Raw genomic sequence first — 18,888 nt, forward strand, 5'->3', positions numbered from 1 at the left:
GGGGACGTCAATTAAAACACCTCATATAAAATTATGTTAAGATTGGACCAAGTTTGTGGCTTCTACAGTCTTAAAAGGCCATATCGGTTGAAATATATATATGGGAGCTATATCCAAATCTGGCCCGATTTTAATGAAATTTTGCACATATATGAGTCAAATGAAGATTCTGCAGTCTTAAAAGGCCATATCGGTTGAAAGATATATATAGGAGCTCTATCCAAATCTGAACCGATTTTGTTCAAAATCAATGGCGTTTGACCTTGGGCCAAAAAAATGGCATTTGTAAAATTTTGTAACAATCGGACAAAAAATGCGACCTGTACCTTGAACACAAGAATACATGGACAGTTATTGGGCACAGTTATTGGAAGTCATAATAAAACACCTCATGCAAAATTTCAGCCAAATCGGATGAGAATTGCGCCCTTTAGTGGCTCAAGAAGTCAAGACCCCAGATTAGATTATAGAGCAGCTCTATCAGGTTATGGACCGATTTCAACCAAACTTTGCACAGGTTTTGGAAGTTGTAACAAAATACATCATGCTAGATTTCAGTCAAATCGGAGAAGAACTGCGCCCTCTAGAAGCTCAAGAAGTCAAGATCCAAGATCGGTTTATATGGCAGCTATATCAGGTTATGAACCGATTTAAACCATATTTGGCACAGTTATTGGAGGTCATAACGAAACATGTCATGCTAAATTTCAGCTTAGTCGGATGGGATTTGCGCCCTCTAGAGGCTCCAGAAGACAAGACCCCAGATCGGTTTATATGACAGCTATATCAGGTTATGGACCGATTTCAACCAAAATTGGCACAGTTATTGGATGTCATACTTAAACGATATGTGTAAAAATTCAGTTTAATCGGATAAAAATTGCGCCCTCTAGTAGCTCAAGAAGTCAAGATCCAAGATTGATTTATATGGCTGCTATATCAGGTTATGAACCGATTTAAACCATATTTGGCACAGTAATTGGAAGTCATATCGAAACACGTCATGCAAAATTTCAGCTAATTCAGATGGGAATTGCGCCCTCCAGAGGCTCCAGAAGTCAAGACCCCAGATCAGTTTATATGACAACTATACCAGGTTATGGACCGATTTCAACCATACTTAGCACAGTTATTGGAAGTTGTAACAAAACTCGTCGTGCTAGATTTCAGTCAAATCGGATAAGAATTGCGCCCTCTAGGGGCTCAAGAAGTCAAGATGCTAGATCGGTTTATTTGGCAGCTTTATCAGGTTATGAACTGATCTAATCCATATTTGGCACAGTTATTGGAAGTCATAACGAAACATGTCAAGCAACATTTCAGATAAGTCGGATGGGATTTGCACCCTCTAGAGGCTCCAGAAGTCAAGACCCCAGATCGGTTTATACGACAGCTACATCAGGTTATGGACCGATTTCAACCAAATTAATCGGATAAAAATTGCGCCCTCTAGAAGCTCAAGAAGTGAAGACCCTACTACATCCGTAGTTATATCTTAACAGGGGCTAGTCTAGATCATATTTTGTTCAGATCTCAAGAATTAATATACAAGTAACAGTTTCAGCGAATCAGGCAAGAAATCTGCCTTGGGGACTAAGATTAGAAGTCCGGTCTATGGGATAACTATATATGTATATATGTATAGCTGCCATATAGACCGATCTCCCGATTAAGGGTCTGAAGCCCACAAAAGCTTTATTTTTTATCCGATTTCGCTGAAATTTGGAACGGTGAGTAGTTTTAGGCCTCTCGACATAGGACTCAAATATGGGTTAGATCGGACTATATTTAGATATAGCTGCCATATAGACCGATCTTCCGATAAAGGGCCCGAAGCCCATAAAAGTTTATTTTTGACCCGATTTCGCTTAAATTTGAAACAGTGAGTTGTTTTGAGCCTCCCAACATCCGACCTAAATATGGTTCAGATCGGACTAAAACTAGATAGAGCTGTCATATAGACCGATCTCCCGATTAAGGGTCTGAAGCCCATAAAAGTTTTATTTTTTATCCGAATTTTGCCGAAATTTGGAACGGTGAGTAATTTTAGGCCTTCCGACATAGGACTCAAATATGGTTCAGATCGGACTGTATTTAGATATAGCTACCATATACATCGATCTGCCGATAAAGGACCCGAAACCCATAAAAGCTTTATTCATTACACGATTTCGCTGAAATTTGAGTCTCCCAATATCCGAACTTAATACGGTTGAGGTCGGACTACATTTAGATATAGCTGTCATATAGACCGATCTCCCGATTAAGGGTCTGAAGCTCATAAAAGCTTTATTTTTTATCCGATTTCGCTGAAATTTTAAAAAGTGGGTAGTTTTATGTCTCCCAACATCCGTCCCAAATATGGTTCGGATCGGATTATATTTAGATATAGCTGCCATACAGACCGATCTCCTGATAAAGAGTCTGAAAGCCATAAAAGCTTTATTTTTTATCCGATTTCCCTGAAATTTGTGAAATTTGGGGGTATCCGAAGTACAGCCCAGCCTAACTTAATGCCTTTTTACTTGTTGTTGTTTCATTTAACTAAATTTTTTTTATAAGGGGTTGCCCAAAAAGTAATTGCGGATTTTTCATATAGTCGGCGTTGACAAATTTTTTCACAGCTTGTGACTCTGTAATTGCATCCTTTCTTCCATCAGTTATCAGCCGTTACTTTTAGCTTGCTTTTGAAAAAAAGTGTAAAAAAGTATATTTGATTAAAGTTCATTCTAAGTATTATTAAAAATGCATTTACTTTCTTTTAAAAATCCGCAATTACTTTTTGGGCAACCCAATATATTTTTTTTAATTTTTATTATTATTTACTTTATTATGGTGTTAGATTTCTTTGTCCAGTTGAAACCAATAGGCATTGATTTTGATTCTTTTTAACATAGAAAGCAAAATGAAATGCCTTTTTAGAAGGTTAAGGCAATGTGGTGTGCTATAAATGCATTGGGCAGGCTACGGACATCGAGATTTCGAAGCTGACCAAAACTTTATCATCAGTCTGATAAGCAGAAAAGAGATCATCGGACTGATGATCAAGCATTGGTCAGCTTCGAAATTAGAAAAAAAATTTAAATTTTAATACGAAATTAGTAAAATTCTTTTAAAAACAAAAAATTAAAATCTTAGAAAATAGTAATGACTATGATTATAACAAAAATATTTTTATGTGTAAAATTTTTAAATTAAAAATTTGCATTTTATATAAATATGATTATGATTTTTATGGAATAGCCCATATGTTTGTTTTTCTTTTGCTTTCACTTTTTCACTTACCTCTTCTCTGATTCAGAATATCCGGACTCAACAAATTGGGATTACCCGATTGCGGCACATCCAAGTGATTGCCTGTGGTCAGTGAGGTGGTGCCTATGGTCAGACCGCCACCGCAGCCCGAACTACCACCACCTATGCCCAAAGTATTTCCTAAGCTACCATGTAAAGAACTAGCACCACCACCCCCGCCGCCAAGGCCGCCTCCGCCGCCCAGACCCAAGGGGATGGTGGTTGTGACAGTGGTTGTAGTCGTTGCTGCAGGTGTTTGCGTTGCATTAGTCGATGTTACCGCAGTATCTTTGAGATTCTGTTTGGAATCTGAGATTATCACAGATGTAGGATTATCCGATGCTATGTTAAAAAGACGAAAAAAACCATAGATCACATACAGAAGAGGGGAGACAAAAAATAAGGGAAAAGATAAGAAAACAATTACTTGAATTAATTCCATCACAAAGTTTAAAGAAGAAAATTCCGAAAAAAACCTACTCTAAGTAAGAAAACAAACAAAAGAACCAAAACATGCAATTTGTGAGCAGAAGAAAATTGATTTAGTTTTTCATTTCATATCTACACCAAAAAATCGTAATTGAAATCTTTACAGCCAAAGCAACAAAAATTCAATTCAATTTGGGTGAATTGGTGTTTGGGTTTCTGTTAGTGTTGAGGTTGAGGGTAAGTGAGTGATTTCGAGATGGATGGTGACATGGAGATGTTAAATTCACAATCATTTAAAGTTGACAAGAAATTTCTGGAGGGGGGAAAAGTTAACAGAACGCAAGCCAAAACGCAATCTTACAACACCATTTCCTTAGCCATGCTACACCCAAATCAAGCTACATTTCTATTTTTACTAAAAAAAAACTACAAACACCCCATGTAAGCTACTAAAAACAAGGGCATGATTTGCTAAATTAAACACAAAGGTCTAAACATGATTAAAAATGAAGTTACTTGGAGATAAGTTAGCAACAAGAGGATGGTGAAAAAACTTTTGACATTTTACTAAACGGAAGCAAATGCCGGTAGACAAAAGGGCAAAAGGAAACCGGAAACTGACATGCTAAAAATTGCAACGGATATGTCTATGTCTCAACTAAACTCAAAGCCATGTGAACCATGAGAGTGATACACTAAAATACAGTGATGAAAGGAAATGATTTACATATAAAAAAACTAACAACAACAAAAAACAGCTATAAAAACATCAATTAGTCGAGAATAGGTTGATAAGAGAATTCTCTATAAAAAAGGATGTATATATGGGAAAAGTTGCACAATTTTAATGTTGGGAAAAATAGCATTTCATTTCCAAAGCCTGAAAAACATTAGTAGAAAAAACTTTAAGGTTAGAAAGGTAGAGTTCTGTCAATGTTAAAGTTGAAAACTCTGAGAATGTTAAAGATTCTCAAGGATTTACAAGAAATTTTGAAGAAATTTTTCTTTTTTTTAAGATAGAAAAAACTATTTTCTATAAAAAAAATGTCTATAAGATTTGTGTGTTCAAAACTTTTTTCTACAAAAAAAAAAAAAAAAAAAATTAAGTTAATTTTTTTTTTTTTTAATTTTTTTGTTCCAATTTTTTAAAAATAATTTGGTGAAATTCATTTTCTTTAAAAAACAAGGGGCCTAAATTTTTTTCTGTAAGAAAATTTGGTAATTTTTATTTTTTTTCAAATTTAATTGAAAATTATTTCTATAAAAAAATTTCATATAAAATTTTTTCTATAAAAAAATTTCATATAAAAATTTTTTTCTATAAAAAAATTTCATATAAAATTTTTTCTATAAAAACATTTCATATAAATTTTTTTTCATAAAAAAAATTTCATGTAAAATTTTTCTATAAAAAAATTTCATATAAAATTTTTTCCATAAAAAATTTTTTTTCTATAAAAATATTTTGCAAAAAATTTTTTCTTCTTAAAAAAATTTAGTGAAAATTTTTTTCCTCAAAAAATTTGGTAAAAAATGAATTCCTCAAAAAAATTTGGTCACAAATTTCTTTGCTTTAAATTTGGTCAAAATTTTTTGTAAAAAAAATTTCATATAAAATTTTTTTCTATAAAATAATTTTATGTAAAATTTTTTCTGTAAAAAATTTTTTTCAAATTTTTTCTATCAAATTAAATTGAATTGTTTTATTCGACCTTTTATTGGCAACTTTTTGATGAATAATTTTTTCTATAAAAAAAATTTGGTCTTCAAAATCATCCTTGGAGCTGCTTGACCGTGACGGGCGTTGGGGTTTATTGGAGATGGAAGGGTATCCAATTCTATTGTTTCCCTTGAGCATCGTTGAAATGTGGGTTGTATGGCGCTGTTCTAACCATTCTTTCACGGTGTGTCTTCTTGGGAAATTAGTCTTTTGATTCCTGACTTGAGGTTGTTGGTCAGAAATACAAGATTTTCTAGAAGCGCACACCGGCTGGTAATCGTTTGGCCAGCTGATCGCACCATGCACTACTGAGAGATTTCTTTTTTCGCAAGGACGGTTCGTATGTGGAATCGACTTCCGGCGCATGTTTTTCCCGCTACTTTCGACATTCAAAAATTCAAAGCAAATGTCAATAGACACTACTCCCTCTTTCCCCTCTCCTATCCTTGTACGCAATGCACTGCATATCCCATGCGTGTTGGTTGATTGTAAAAAAAATTGGTCAAATTCTCTTTCGTTAAGAAACAAAGTGGCCATTATTTTTTTCTTTAAAAAAATTGGTTAATTAATATTTTTTTCTTAAATTTTGGTGATATGTTTTTTCTGTAAAGAAAATTAGGTCAGAATTTTTTTCTATAAAAAATTTAGTATAAAAGTTTTTCTATAAAAATATTTGGTAAAAATATTTTCTGTAAAAATATGTAGTGCCAAATTTTTTTTCTCAAAAAAATTTAAAAAAAATGTGTTTATCAAAAATATTTGGTCACAAGCTTTTTCTATAAAAAATTTAGTGAAGATTTTTTTCTATAAAAAAACTAGGTTAAACTATTTTCTTCAAATAAATTGGTAGAAAAATTTGATATAAAAACTTGTTAATGTGGATGTGTTGACCTGTTGACAAAATTTTCCTTGGAATATTTATTTATTGGAATATTTATTTGCCATGCTACAAAAATAATATTGTATATCGTTTGAAAAACAGTTTTGCAAAATATCGGGGGTGAGGTGGTCTCTTAGACACTTGGCCCTGAAAAAAATATCAGGAAAGTGCTCTTCTCTCAAATACCATTTATTTAAACCTCATACTGCGATGGTGAGTAAAAAATTGCTCTTTGTGGGGTATTTTGAGAAAGGGGTAGACCCCCAGAAAATTGTTCCTGAAAGTGGGTATCAATTCTTGCTCTACCTCTCAATTCCTTTCATTTAAGCCCCACATTGACATGATGGGTAAATATGCCCGATTTAGGAGTGTTTTAGGGAGTGAGGGGGTCCCCCAATCGCTAAGCCCTGATGATATATCAGCAACGTGCTCTATTCTCATATTTGTGAACCCCATATTGCTATTGGCCTCAAAATTGGATATCAAATTCGTTTCCAAATCTCAAATACCATTCACTTAAACCCCTTATTGAAAAGTCCAGCAAAAATATCCGGTTTGGGATATGGGCCCTAAAAAATATGAACATCGAGCTCAACTGTCTTGAAGACCCAAATTGTCTTGGTAAGCAAACACGTCCTACTTTGGGGGTTTTTATGGTGGTGGGACGTCCCCTAGACAGTTGGTCCCGAATGTTGATGTCAGATTCATGGTCTAATCCCAAATACTCTTCAGTTGAGCTCCATTTTTCCATAGTCGTCAAACATGACCGGCTTGGGGGGTGTTTTTGGGTAATGGGCGGCCACTAGGTGAGTTGGCCTTGAAAATTTTTATCGGATTCGTGTTCTACTCTAAAAATCCTCTTATTTGAGTCTTATATTCCAATGGTCAGCAAATACTTCCTATTTGGGTGGTGTTATGGGGCTGGGGTGGCCCCATAGACACTTTTCCCGAATATTGATATCAGATTTGTGCTTTACTCCCAAAGACCTTTCATTTGAGACCCATATTGCTATCGTCGTAAATTTGTCCTTTTGGGGGGTGTTTTTGGGGAGGCGCGGCCCCTCAGACTCTTGGTCCCACATTTAGATGTCAGATTCGCATTCTACTTGCCAATACCTTTCATTTGAGTCCCATATTGCCAAGGTCGGTAAATATGTCCGATTTAGGGGTGTTTTGGGTGGTCCCCCTAACACGCCAATTGGATATCAGATACGTTTTCTTATCCTAAATACCTTTCATTTGCGTCCCATATTGTCGTGATTGGTTTAAATATGTGTTTGGTAGGTTTTATATAAGGAACACACAAACAAAAATTGATTTTTATATATAAGATTTGGTCAAAAATAGTTTTGTCGATTTTTTCTAAATGTTTGCTTTAGAAAAGTTGGTTCAAATTTTACTGAAAAAATTTTGTTTGAAATTTTTTCTTCAAAAATGTTGGTCGATTTTTAAAGAAATTTGGTTGAAGTTTTTTATATGAAAAATTGAATAGAAATTTTTTCTACAAAAATTTTTCGAAATTCTTTCTATAAATTTTTTTTCCAAATTCTTCCATTCTTTGGACGGCATTTTTTTGTAAATTTTTGAAAATAAATTTTCAAAATTATTTAAAAAAAATGGTCCAATTTTTGTTATAATTTTTTTCCAAAAAAAAACGCTGGCCTTCATTTTTCTACCAAACTTTGGTCCAAAGGTTTTCTATAAAACTTTGGTCAAAAGTTTTTCTATAAATTTGCTTTTTTCGAATATTGTTTTATTTTTTAAATTTTTTCGAAATAATAATTTTGTAATTTTCTTAGTTTAAATTGGCTGATAAATTAATAATTTTATTTAATGAAACTCCAGTTTACCCTCCAAGGATGTATGTTTTAACATTGACATAACCGCTTTCATAAAAGAGATACAGAAAGAGAAACATAGAAGACAATTTTCACTGTGAGCTACATGCATGCTTTGTGAGACAGAATGAAATGGTTATAAGACAACAACAAATGTGGGTGATCATATTTTGTGGAAGACAAATAGTAGTATGTGCGGAAAAGAGAGAGGTAAGGTATGAGTGAATAACGAAATATGATGAGAACATCAAATGAGCGCAGGTTAGCAGCATTAAGGTATGAATTATGAATGTTTGTGGTTTTTGAGTGTGGTGATTAATGTTTGTCATCATCTCCTTCTTCTACAGTTACCCAACAATATATAAGAGAATAAAATGTTTGAAAAAAAACACGCTAAGTATGGAGAAGAGTGAGTGTTTACTACAATGCTCTAATCCTTTTTTGTAGGGAACTAAAGGTATGCTATGGGTTGGGAGGGGAAGACTATGTTCTAAACCGTGAAACAAGGCAAATTAACGCTTCAACTCTAAGTTGAATACAATTACGAGCGAAGTAACGAATTAACGAACGAACGAACGAACACAAGACTCAATTCAAACAAGAAAGGTAGCAGCAACTATTAAGAGTTTTTTGATTTAGTTTTTGCTATAAATAAACATATGCTAATTTTCCTCTATTTATAAAAGTTAAATTATGGGTCAATTTTGGAGTTGGGTGGGGGGCGTATTTGGGAGACTTCTTTTCAGGGGGTGGGGCTGTAGGGGAGGGGGCATATTGTTGGATTTCAAATGATGTTGGTGTTACACTCACGCACAAACAGTGTTGTAAAATCACATTCGGAGCTATGCCGTTCTATGGTGGGCATATTCATGGTGGTTGTGGTGATAATGGTGGTGTTGGTGGTGGTGGTGTTAGTGGTGGTTAACGCGCCAGCGGCTGCGGCGGAGAGGTCGGGGCCACCCCCCACCGCATCATAACTAGTACTATGGGGCACACGTACACAAACGGATGGTATGGGGACCGTGTGCGATGATGATGATGATGTTGTTGTTGCTGTATTAATGGATGTTGTTATTGTTGTTGTTATTAATATTGTTGGATAGACATTTTCATACAGATTGATTGCTGTAGTAGTTGTAGTAGTATTAGTAGCAGATGCTGTTATTAATATTTTCATATATATATATATATGTGATATATATTTTTGTTGTTTTTGTTGTCGTTTATTATGTTAATATTGAACTAATATTGAGCTAGATATACGTACGCACACGCACACACACACACACACACGCTATTGTTAATCTTATCACATATGTACTGTATATGTAAATTGTGGGCGGGGGGGGACTCTTATTATCATACAAAATACTCATGTATGTTGGTTCGTCATGTATGTACGCATGTATTGCTAATAAATATTATTCATGGTGTTGGTTATTGTTAATGCATTCGAATGTTTTGTGTTTTTGCTTATATTGATTGTTGCCATTGTTGTTGTTGGTGTATTGAATGTATTATTGTAGTTGGTGTTTGTGGTGGTGTTGTTGTTGTTGATGTTTATCGTTTTGTTATTTCTTATTCTTATTTTGGTTTTTGGCATATGTTAACTAATGAATGAGCTTCAAGCTTGAAGAAATTTCATTATCCCTGTATCAGTTGATGTGGAAAATGATGTTAGGTTGGGTAAGGTCAGTTTGAAAAGAGGGTGCAGATATTAATCCACCCCATGACATTATGGACATACACATAAGCCAGTAATCGACATGTTGTGCACTCTACATACATAAAATTGACCTCTAGAAAAAGAAAATCAGAAATTCTGTGATTCAAACAAAAGCCCTAATTGTTCTCCATTCTATGCCCATAAGTCGGTTCAAATCTGGTATTGTGTCGCTACTGTTAGCGGTGTGTGTTAGCTGCGAAAGCCGAAAAATGCTTCACCGCACAGTGGGAGAAAATCGAAAAGACTTGTAAAAATATTCCGTGTGAGAACGGGTAGAGATATTGATTAGAACCGAGATGTTGGCGAGATCGTGTGCAAAATTTTAAGACCCTGGATATCCGGGCGCCTCTTGGTAGGCGCCTAAAGTTGGTCACCAGGACATTTCGAAAAATTTATCGGGCATCCAAATCTTTATTTGTGGTCCGAAAGGTCTGCTACAGAAAGGTCTGCTTGAGCCATACAATTTTGTGGCCCGATTTTCAAAATTCTTTTTTGTTGGAAAAAAAATCGCTACAGAAAGGTCTGCTTGAGGTATAAAATTGTTCCACTGGTTTCGGGGATATACGAGTTTTAATTTTTTTTGTTCAAATTTTGACCGAGATTGCCTAGGTATTGTGCAATTTTCGAAGGCATTTGTGGTTCGATTTTCATTTTTATGCATCATTTAGATTCGTCACGAAACTTAAGACTAAAAAAATTCCGAGAAAAACGAATAAAGATATCGATTTTGTAAATAAAAGTCTTATTAAAAATCCAAAAATAAATTCCGCCCGAATTTGTTGTTTTAAAAATCCCCAAAAAACAAAATACAAATGCTGCTCCGTGCAAAAAATTTTTTGCATGGGTTTAGCAGACGCCCTGATCGGTCCAAATTTGGATGTAGCTATTATATAGACCGATCCTCCGATTTAGGGTCTTAGGCCCATAAAAGCCACATTTATTATTCGATTTTGCTGAAATTTATGGCAGTGAGTTGTGTTCACACCTTCGATATCTTTGGTCATTTTGGCCCAGATCGGTTCAGATTTGGATATAGCTGCCATATAGACCGATTCTCAGATTTAGGGTCTTAGGCCCATTAAAGCCACATTTATTATTCGATTTTGCTGAAATTTAGGACAGTGAGTTGTGTTGAGCCCTTGGACATCTTTCGTCATTTTGGCCCAGATCGGTCCAGTTTTTGATATAGCTGCCATATAGACCGATCCTCCGATTAAGGATCTTAGGCCCATTAAAGCCACATTTATTATTCGATTTTGCTGAAATTTAGGACAGTGAGTTGTGTTGAGCCCTTGGACATGTTTCGTCATTTTGACCCAGATCGGTCCAGTTTTTGATATAGCTGCCATATAGACCGATCCTCAGATTTAGGGTCTTAGGCCCATTAAAGCCGCATTTATTATCCGATTTTGCTGAAATTCGGGTCAGTGAGTTGCCTTAGACCCTTCGACATCTTTCTTCAATTTGGCACTGATCGGTTCAGATTTGGATATAGCTGCCATATAGACCGATCTCTTGATTTAAGGTTTTGGGCCCATGAAAAGCGTATTTATTGTCCAATGTCGCCGAAATTTGGGACAGTGAGTTGTGTTGGGCTCTTCAATGATTGTCTTCAATTTGGCTCAGATCGAATCAGATTTGGATATAGCTGCCATATAGACCGATCTCTCGGTTGAACAATGACTTGTACTTTGGTCTACATCATTTGATATGTCTATATAGCTGCTATGGGGTATAAGGTATGCATTTTTCACTGGATTTTGAAGAAAGGTTGTTCACATATATACCCGACGTTGTGGGTATCCAAAATTCGGCCCGGCCGAACTTAACGCCTTTTTACTTGTTTCAATAAAGACCAATCAATGAAAATAGTTTTTTTGACCAAAAAATGCAAAAAAAAAATTGTTCACATTTTTTGATTTCCAAACAGTTTAACTACATAATCAGATGTGGATAATTATTGCGGCAAAGTCGTGTGTCACAAATCCAAATCATGCATCAAAATGAAAATCGAATCACAAATGCCTTCGCAAATGGCAAAATACGAAGCCGATCTCGGCCAAAAAATTTAAACTCGTATATCCCCGAAACCAGTGGAAAAATTGTGTACCTCAAGCGGACTTTTTTTAGGGGTTCTTAAGCACTATCCAGCAAAAAAGAAAAATAATTTTGAAAATCGGACCACAAATTAAGTATTGGGAGCCCGAACCATATTGACCAACTTTAGGGGATAGCCAAGAAGCGCCTGGCCTTGAAATTTTGCACACGATCTCGCTAATACCTCAGCTCGAACCATTTTAATTTTTAAAGGGATATCTCTACCCGTTCTCACACGGCATGTTTTTTTATTTTTTTCTCCCACTTCACAACGTCTCATCATCTCCCACACATACCCTATACACGGTGTCACTTGCAACGCCAATTCTGCATAATTTCGCACATAGCCCTATTTGCCCCGGTATGATACCGAAAGCTATACAGATCTTCGTCCTTCTTCCTCTCAGTAATAGCCTCGTCTTCCGATGATCCGGGTTTTCCCAAAGGATTTTCGCAGTCTTACCAACCGTTTCGCTATTTCACAGTGCCCATGCCTATAACTCGGATTGTGTCGACCCGATAGGCTTCAGGTTACACAAGTTTACTGACTGCAGTCCTCTGTCCTTCACTGCCAAATCGTCTGCTTGTGCATTCCCCTTTAGGCGCTATTACCCTTCTTATATTCCAAGGCTGTTCTTGACCTTATCGTCTGGTTATTATAGCCTAAATGGACAGTTTATTGTCCGGTCACACTCCATGTCCTTGCGTTAACAGCATACCATCAGGCTCATACCGGGATCGCCTATACCTCCGCCGACAGGATTATTATGGCCAGGCAGTTTGAAACAGATCTTGGTCGCTGGGTTCTCAATGTAGGCCCCCATGCCCACTCTGTTCTTTGGCTTTGATCCATTTGTGTTGCACCAACTACCAGATGGCAGTACCAGAGTTCAGTTAATTCAAGACTTCGCCGCTGCCATCAGTGTCTCGCCCTCGAACTCAAGTATCGTCTCAGGTATCCGAGCGGAAGCCTCTTCCATTCCTTCCAGGTTTCCGACCGTCGTCTCGACTATACCGTAATAATGTGACTGCATCTATGTGCATTCCTTTAAGTCTAGAATGGTCTTCAGTGCCCTAGTGGACGTGGTCCCTAACGCCCCACCTATGCCAAGACAACATATTCTCTGAACCTGATGCATAATCCTTTCATTGCACTAGACTATACCGTGATGGTGTAACCTGCTGCTTTATGCATTCTTCCATCGCCTTAAGTCTCATTACAGCAGTTGCTGCCTCACATATCTATTTAGAATGGTCTTCAGTGCCCTAGTAGAAGTGGTCCTTAACGACCCGCCTATGTCAAGACAACATATACACTGAACCTGGTGCATTATCCTTTCATTGCACTTTTTTTGTCCATCGCTGTACACCAGGACCCATTTTAAGTCCGATGTACAGTGTACATAGTGCCCAGCATCTGTGAGTCTTCACGGTACTCTCGAATATGATACTCACAGTTCAGTTTCCCGTCTAAGATCACTTCTAAATACTTGACCTTTTTGTATATCGAAATTGTTCTGTTAAGGAAATGTGGTGCATCAAATTGGACCACCATTGACTTCCTCGTGAACAGGCAGATTTCAATCTTCTCAAGATTAATATTGACTCCAAGGTCGAGTTCAGTCATAAGCCATCTCCAAGAGTCTTTCGACATTTGTACATAGCTGATTCTGATCATTACCCCTTAGAAGTATTATGCCATCGTCAGGTTAAAACCCATCCTTATTCAGCATCCGTGATAAGTTATGGGATTATATTTTGTTATAGTCCCTTTATAGACCGATCTCCCGATTTAATGCCTTAGAGCCACGCAAGGCCCGATTTTGCTGAAATTTAGCATAGTAAGTTGCCCTAGAACCATCGATATTGGTGTCGAGTATGGTGTAAATCAGATAATATTTTGATATAGCCCCCATATAGACTTATCTGGCGACTTGAAGTCAAAGAGCCATAGAAGCAGCATTTTCCCCCGATTTCACTGCAATTTGGCACAGTGAAATGATCCAGGACCCTCGACATCCGCGTCGAATATGATTTAGTTTGGATACGGAGGCCACCGTAGCGCAGAGCTTAGCATGACGCTGAAAACCTGGGTTCGAATCCTAGCGAGACCATCAGCAAATATTTTCAGCGGTGGTTTCCCCTCCTAATGCTGCCAATACTATGCCATGTAAAACTTCTCTCCAAAGACATATCGTACTGCGGCACGCCGTTCAGACTCGGAACTGAGCTTAAACTTGCATCGGACAGCACTTTTTGATATGTTAGAAGTTTGCCCCTGTTCCTTAATAGCATGTTCATGGGAAAATTTGCAATGATGTTAGAAATAGCTTTGGAAATAAAGTTTCATGAATGAGATATTGACCTGCAGGTGAACTGGGATGTCGTTCTCTGTGGTCTTTCAGCATCACATATGCGAATTCCACGGGATTGTTTTATAAGTACCACAAAAATGAGCTGCATAGCCGGGAGCTTCAACAGTCATTGGATATGGGCAAAGCGATGATAGTAAACAAGAAAGTGTAGCCACTTTTCGAAACGAAACGTAAACCAGCGGCAGCTATGTCTATGTCCAAGGATCTGTTGATCAGGGAAATTATTTTCAGAAACTTTTCAATAATCAAATCATTCTGCTCAACATTTTGGGAGTGGAATGACCCCGCAAACATTTTGCCTCGAACGTGGATATAAAATTCGTTCTCTAACTTCAGACACATGTTGACATGGTCCATAAATATGTCTGTTTTGGTGGTGAATTGGGATAGCCAGACCCTTTGCACGAAAGGGCAAGTATCTTTCATTTGAGCCCTATATTGCCGTGAAAGGTATATAAGTATGTCTGGTTTTAGGGGAGTTTATGGGATGAGGCGTTCCCCAAACACTTGTCTCTAAAACAGACATCAGATTCGTAAATACTTTCAAATAGCTTCATTTCAGCCTCCTATTGTTGGCAAATTTGTCCAATTTGGGAGGTAGGGCGGTAGACCTCGAAATCCTTGGTCCCACATTTGGATTGACAAATTAGTTTTCTACTCAAAAATACCTTTCATTGTAGCCCTGTATTGCCATATTTGGCCAATATGTCTAGCTTGAGGGGTTTTTAAGGTGTGGGCCCTGGAAAAATATCCACCCTAAACTATATTTGATTTGATACGCCCTATTTGAGGGGGCGTATCAAATGAGGGGTGTTATGGGTTTGGTTCGGGCCTCTGACATTTGGCCCCGAATGTTGATATCATATTTGTGCTCAACTTCCAAACGTTGTTCATTTGAGTCTCATAGTGCCATAGTCGACAAATATGTCAGGTTTGGGGGTGATTAGGAGTGGGGCGAACACCCAGAGATTTGGTCCTGAAAAAAATTAGATTCGTGCTCTACTCTCAAATACCTTTTATTTGAGCACCATATTGTCAAGGTCAGCAAATACGTCCTATTTGGGGGGGATCTTATAGGGTTGGGGCGGTTCTCTAGGCACGGCAAGTTGATAACAGATTTGTGCTCTACTTTGAAAAACCTTTCATTTGAGCCCCATTTTGTTATGGTTAGTAAATCTGTCCATTTTGGGGGATGTCACAATAACTTGGTCCGACATTTGAATATCAGATTCGTTTTCTAGTCTCAAATACCTTTAATTTGAGTCCCATATTGACATGATTGGTTTATATATCCATTTGGCGGGCTTTGGGGGTGGGAAGGTCCCCTTAGATATCAAACCCCAAATTTGGATACGTGCCGTGCCGGTTTGAGACGTAATCTGATATAGCTCCCATATAAACTGATCTCCCGATTTTACTTATTTAGCTCCCATAGCGCGCAATTCTTATTCGATTTGGCTGAATGACTTCTACTATGGTCTCCAACATTCAAGCCTGATATGACTCTAAAAGAATGACAATTTTTATACCCACCATTATAGGATGTGGATATACTAATCTAGTCGTTCCGTTTGTAATACCTCGAAATATTTATCTAAGTTTGGAACAAACACTAAGGTTATGACTTACAGCATCCACGCCAAGTATGATCCGATTAGGTCTATAAACAGATATAGCCCCCATACAAACCGATCCCCTGAGTTGGATTCTTGAGCCTCAATTTTCATTTGATTTGACCGAAATTTTAAATCAAGAGTTGTGTTATGACATCCATCCGAAGATCCGAATCGGTCTATAAACAGATATAGCCCCCATATAAACCGATCCCCCGATGAGTTTTTGGGCCCTTACAGGCCTCACTATTGATCCGATTTCAGTTATGATTTTCAAGATTGGTGCCAAATATGATTCGAATCGGTCTATAAACGGATATAGCCCCCATATAAACCGGTCCCTGGATTTGACTTCTTGAGCCTATAGACACCTCAACTTTCATCCGATTAGGCTGAAATTTATAAACCGATCTCCGGATATGACTTCTTGAGCCAATAGATATCCTCAATTTCCATCCGATTTGGCGGAAAGTTGGAACAAAGGTTTAAGTTTGGACATTGAAGATACGTGCCAAGGGTGATCGAAATCGGTCTATAAACAGATATAGCCCCCATATAAACTAATCCCTGGATTTGACCCCTTAGAAGCCTTAATTTTCATCCGATTTGGCTGAAATGTGGTATAAAGACTTGGGTTATGACTTCCAATATCCATGCCAAGTATGATTTGAATCTGTCTAGAAACAGATATAGCTCCCATATAAACCGATCCCTGGATTTGAGTTCTTGAGCCCTTTGAAGACTCAGTTTTTATCTGATTTGGCCGAAATTTGACCCAAAATCCAATCTTAGGAGTTAGAACATCAGTGCCGAATTTTATCCGAATCGGTAAATATGGTGACATAGGCCCTCCTAAGTACCGATATCCCGATATGACTTCTCGAGACCAAACCTGTACAAAGTGCTTTAGTGTTTCCCAAACATCCCATTGTGGAACAAATTAGAGGGAAAATAACTTCTCACAATGTCAATTGAGTGCCGCCCGTTTCAAATTTAAGCTCAATGATAAGGGGACCTTCTGTTTATGCCGAGTCCGAAATGCGTGTCGCTGAAAAGTGACACCGCTTGGTTGAGAACTTGTACATGACTCACAAATGTTGCCAGCATTTGGTGGGGGGATAACCACCGCTGAAAAATATTTTAAGGTGTTCTCGCTGGCAGGATTTGAACCCGGGCGTTTGGGCAAGATAGGCGGGCATGCTAACCTATGCACCACGGTGGCTCTCATATACAAACTTAGTTAAAATGGGCACATTTTTAGTAGAACCCATGGTGGTGGGTAGCCAAGATTCGGCCTAGCCGACTACGCATGCTTTTACTTGTTAACCATTATCCTTTGTTTGCCTTTAAAGAGATACCGGCCAAAGAACTTGATAAATGCGATCTATGTTGAAGGGTACATAAGATTCGACCCGTCCGAACTTACTAAATGCTAAATCTACCCATGAGCATTCCATTAAGGGGTGGGGAATACTTCCCTCCTATCAATGAGTGCAGTTCGATTAAAGCTTAAGCTCAACGATAAGGGGCCTCCTCCAATTGGTAGCGAAGTGACAGGATATCTCACAAATGTAGTCAAGATTAGATTAGGAGATAACCATCGCTGGAAATTTTTCTGATGTTTACGCCTGGTTTTGAAGCTGACTGTTTAGCATCATAGGCCGACATGCTAACCTCTGCGCCACGGTGGCTTCCGAATTTAGCACCCTTTTACTTACTGTTTTTTCTTTAAATGTTTCATATTATTCCTTCAAAGTTAATATGAAGTCATTATTTGCCTTAAATATTCTTTGTTTTATATGTGAATATGGTCTTGGCATCATAAAATAATAGTCATCTTGCCTTTTTATGACAGCTATTGCATTGACTTACTATGCGAGGATCTCCCAGGCGTTGAGAGTTTCATAATTGAACGACATGGATAAGGAGGGAAGGATGCATGGATTTATGGTGAACCGAAATGGGTGCTTAAAAAGTAATGATTGTGACATAAAATAGGTAGGGCAAAATGGGAATGCACTAAAAAAAGGGGGAGAGAACATAAGGCCATAGAAAAGGCCAAAAGATTGACTTGGGCAGATGAATACCATAAGGATTATGGTTGTGGAATTGAAAAATCAATATTAAAAAGTCAGGGTATTGAAAGTTGAAGATAGTTGTGGTGCATAAACAAGAGCATTGAATTATTAAAAAAAAAAAAAAATACTAAATTTTTCCCTGAGTGTATGTTTTTCTTTGAGTTTAGTGAGCCCTTAAACTTTATGATTTTCCAAGGAACCAAATGTATGCAAATAAATGTACAAAATGACGGTTGTAAAAATGCCAACATCAAGCGAGTGAACTGACTGAGAGAGGGAGAGAGTGAAAGAGAGAGAGAGAGAGAGTGAGCGAGAGGAGAGAAGTAAGGAGGATATATACGATTACATCTTTAATTTCCATTTTTTTAATCGTCAACAGATGAGTAAGGACCCAGAAAAGGAAAACAAACTCAAAAGGCGGAGGAGGGTTCTCCCCGAGCGAGAAGAAAAGGAAAATTGGACAAGATGTTATTGGACGGGGCAGCCTTCAGTCAATGCATACTTATGACGTTGACGACGACGATGATGAAGATGTTGATGCTGATGTTGGTTCAATATGCTTCGGATAAATGCGATTTAAATGAAGCCACTTCATGGCATATTTAAGACAATTGCTGAGCACACTCAATTTCAAGTGTGGCCTCAGCCACAAAGGACCATTACAAATTCAGGATGTTTGCAGAAAGCCTGGGTAGCAGATATATTATATTGAGCTTCCTTAGACAAGGGCTACCAATCCAAGTCTTTGATGTCTGTCTTGTTTCAGTTCATTTTTTTTGGGAATTTTTAAAACGTTTTTCAAATTTCCTTGGAATTATCCTTGATTGTTGTGTTTTTG

General features: G+C 37.4%; 1 protein-coding gene across 4 annotated transcripts in view; it reads right to left on the reverse strand.

Annotated features, from left to right (window-relative positions):
* The window catches only part of LOC106086502 (potassium channel subfamily T member 1), a 692,064-nt gene that overhangs the window by 56,586 nt on the left and 616,590 nt on the right, over positions 1–18,888 (reverse strand). For all 4 annotated transcript variants that reach the window (XM_059370099.1, XM_059370100.1, XM_059370101.1 and 1 more), the window contains exons 14-15: positions 8,972–9,214; positions 3,286–3,636 (exon numbers count right to left, since the gene is read on the reverse strand). In XM_059370099.1, the coding sequence (XP_059226082.1) occupies positions 3,286–3,636; positions 8,972–9,214 (594 nt within the window). The remainder of the gene's footprint in view (positions 1–3,285; positions 3,637–8,971; positions 9,215–18,888) is intronic.

Source organism: Stomoxys calcitrans, chromosome 5, assembly GCF_963082655.1.
Source record: "Stomoxys calcitrans chromosome 5, idStoCalc2.1, whole genome shotgun sequence".
NCBI classification, from domain to species: domain Eukaryota; kingdom Metazoa; phylum Arthropoda; class Insecta; order Diptera; family Muscidae; genus Stomoxys; species Stomoxys calcitrans.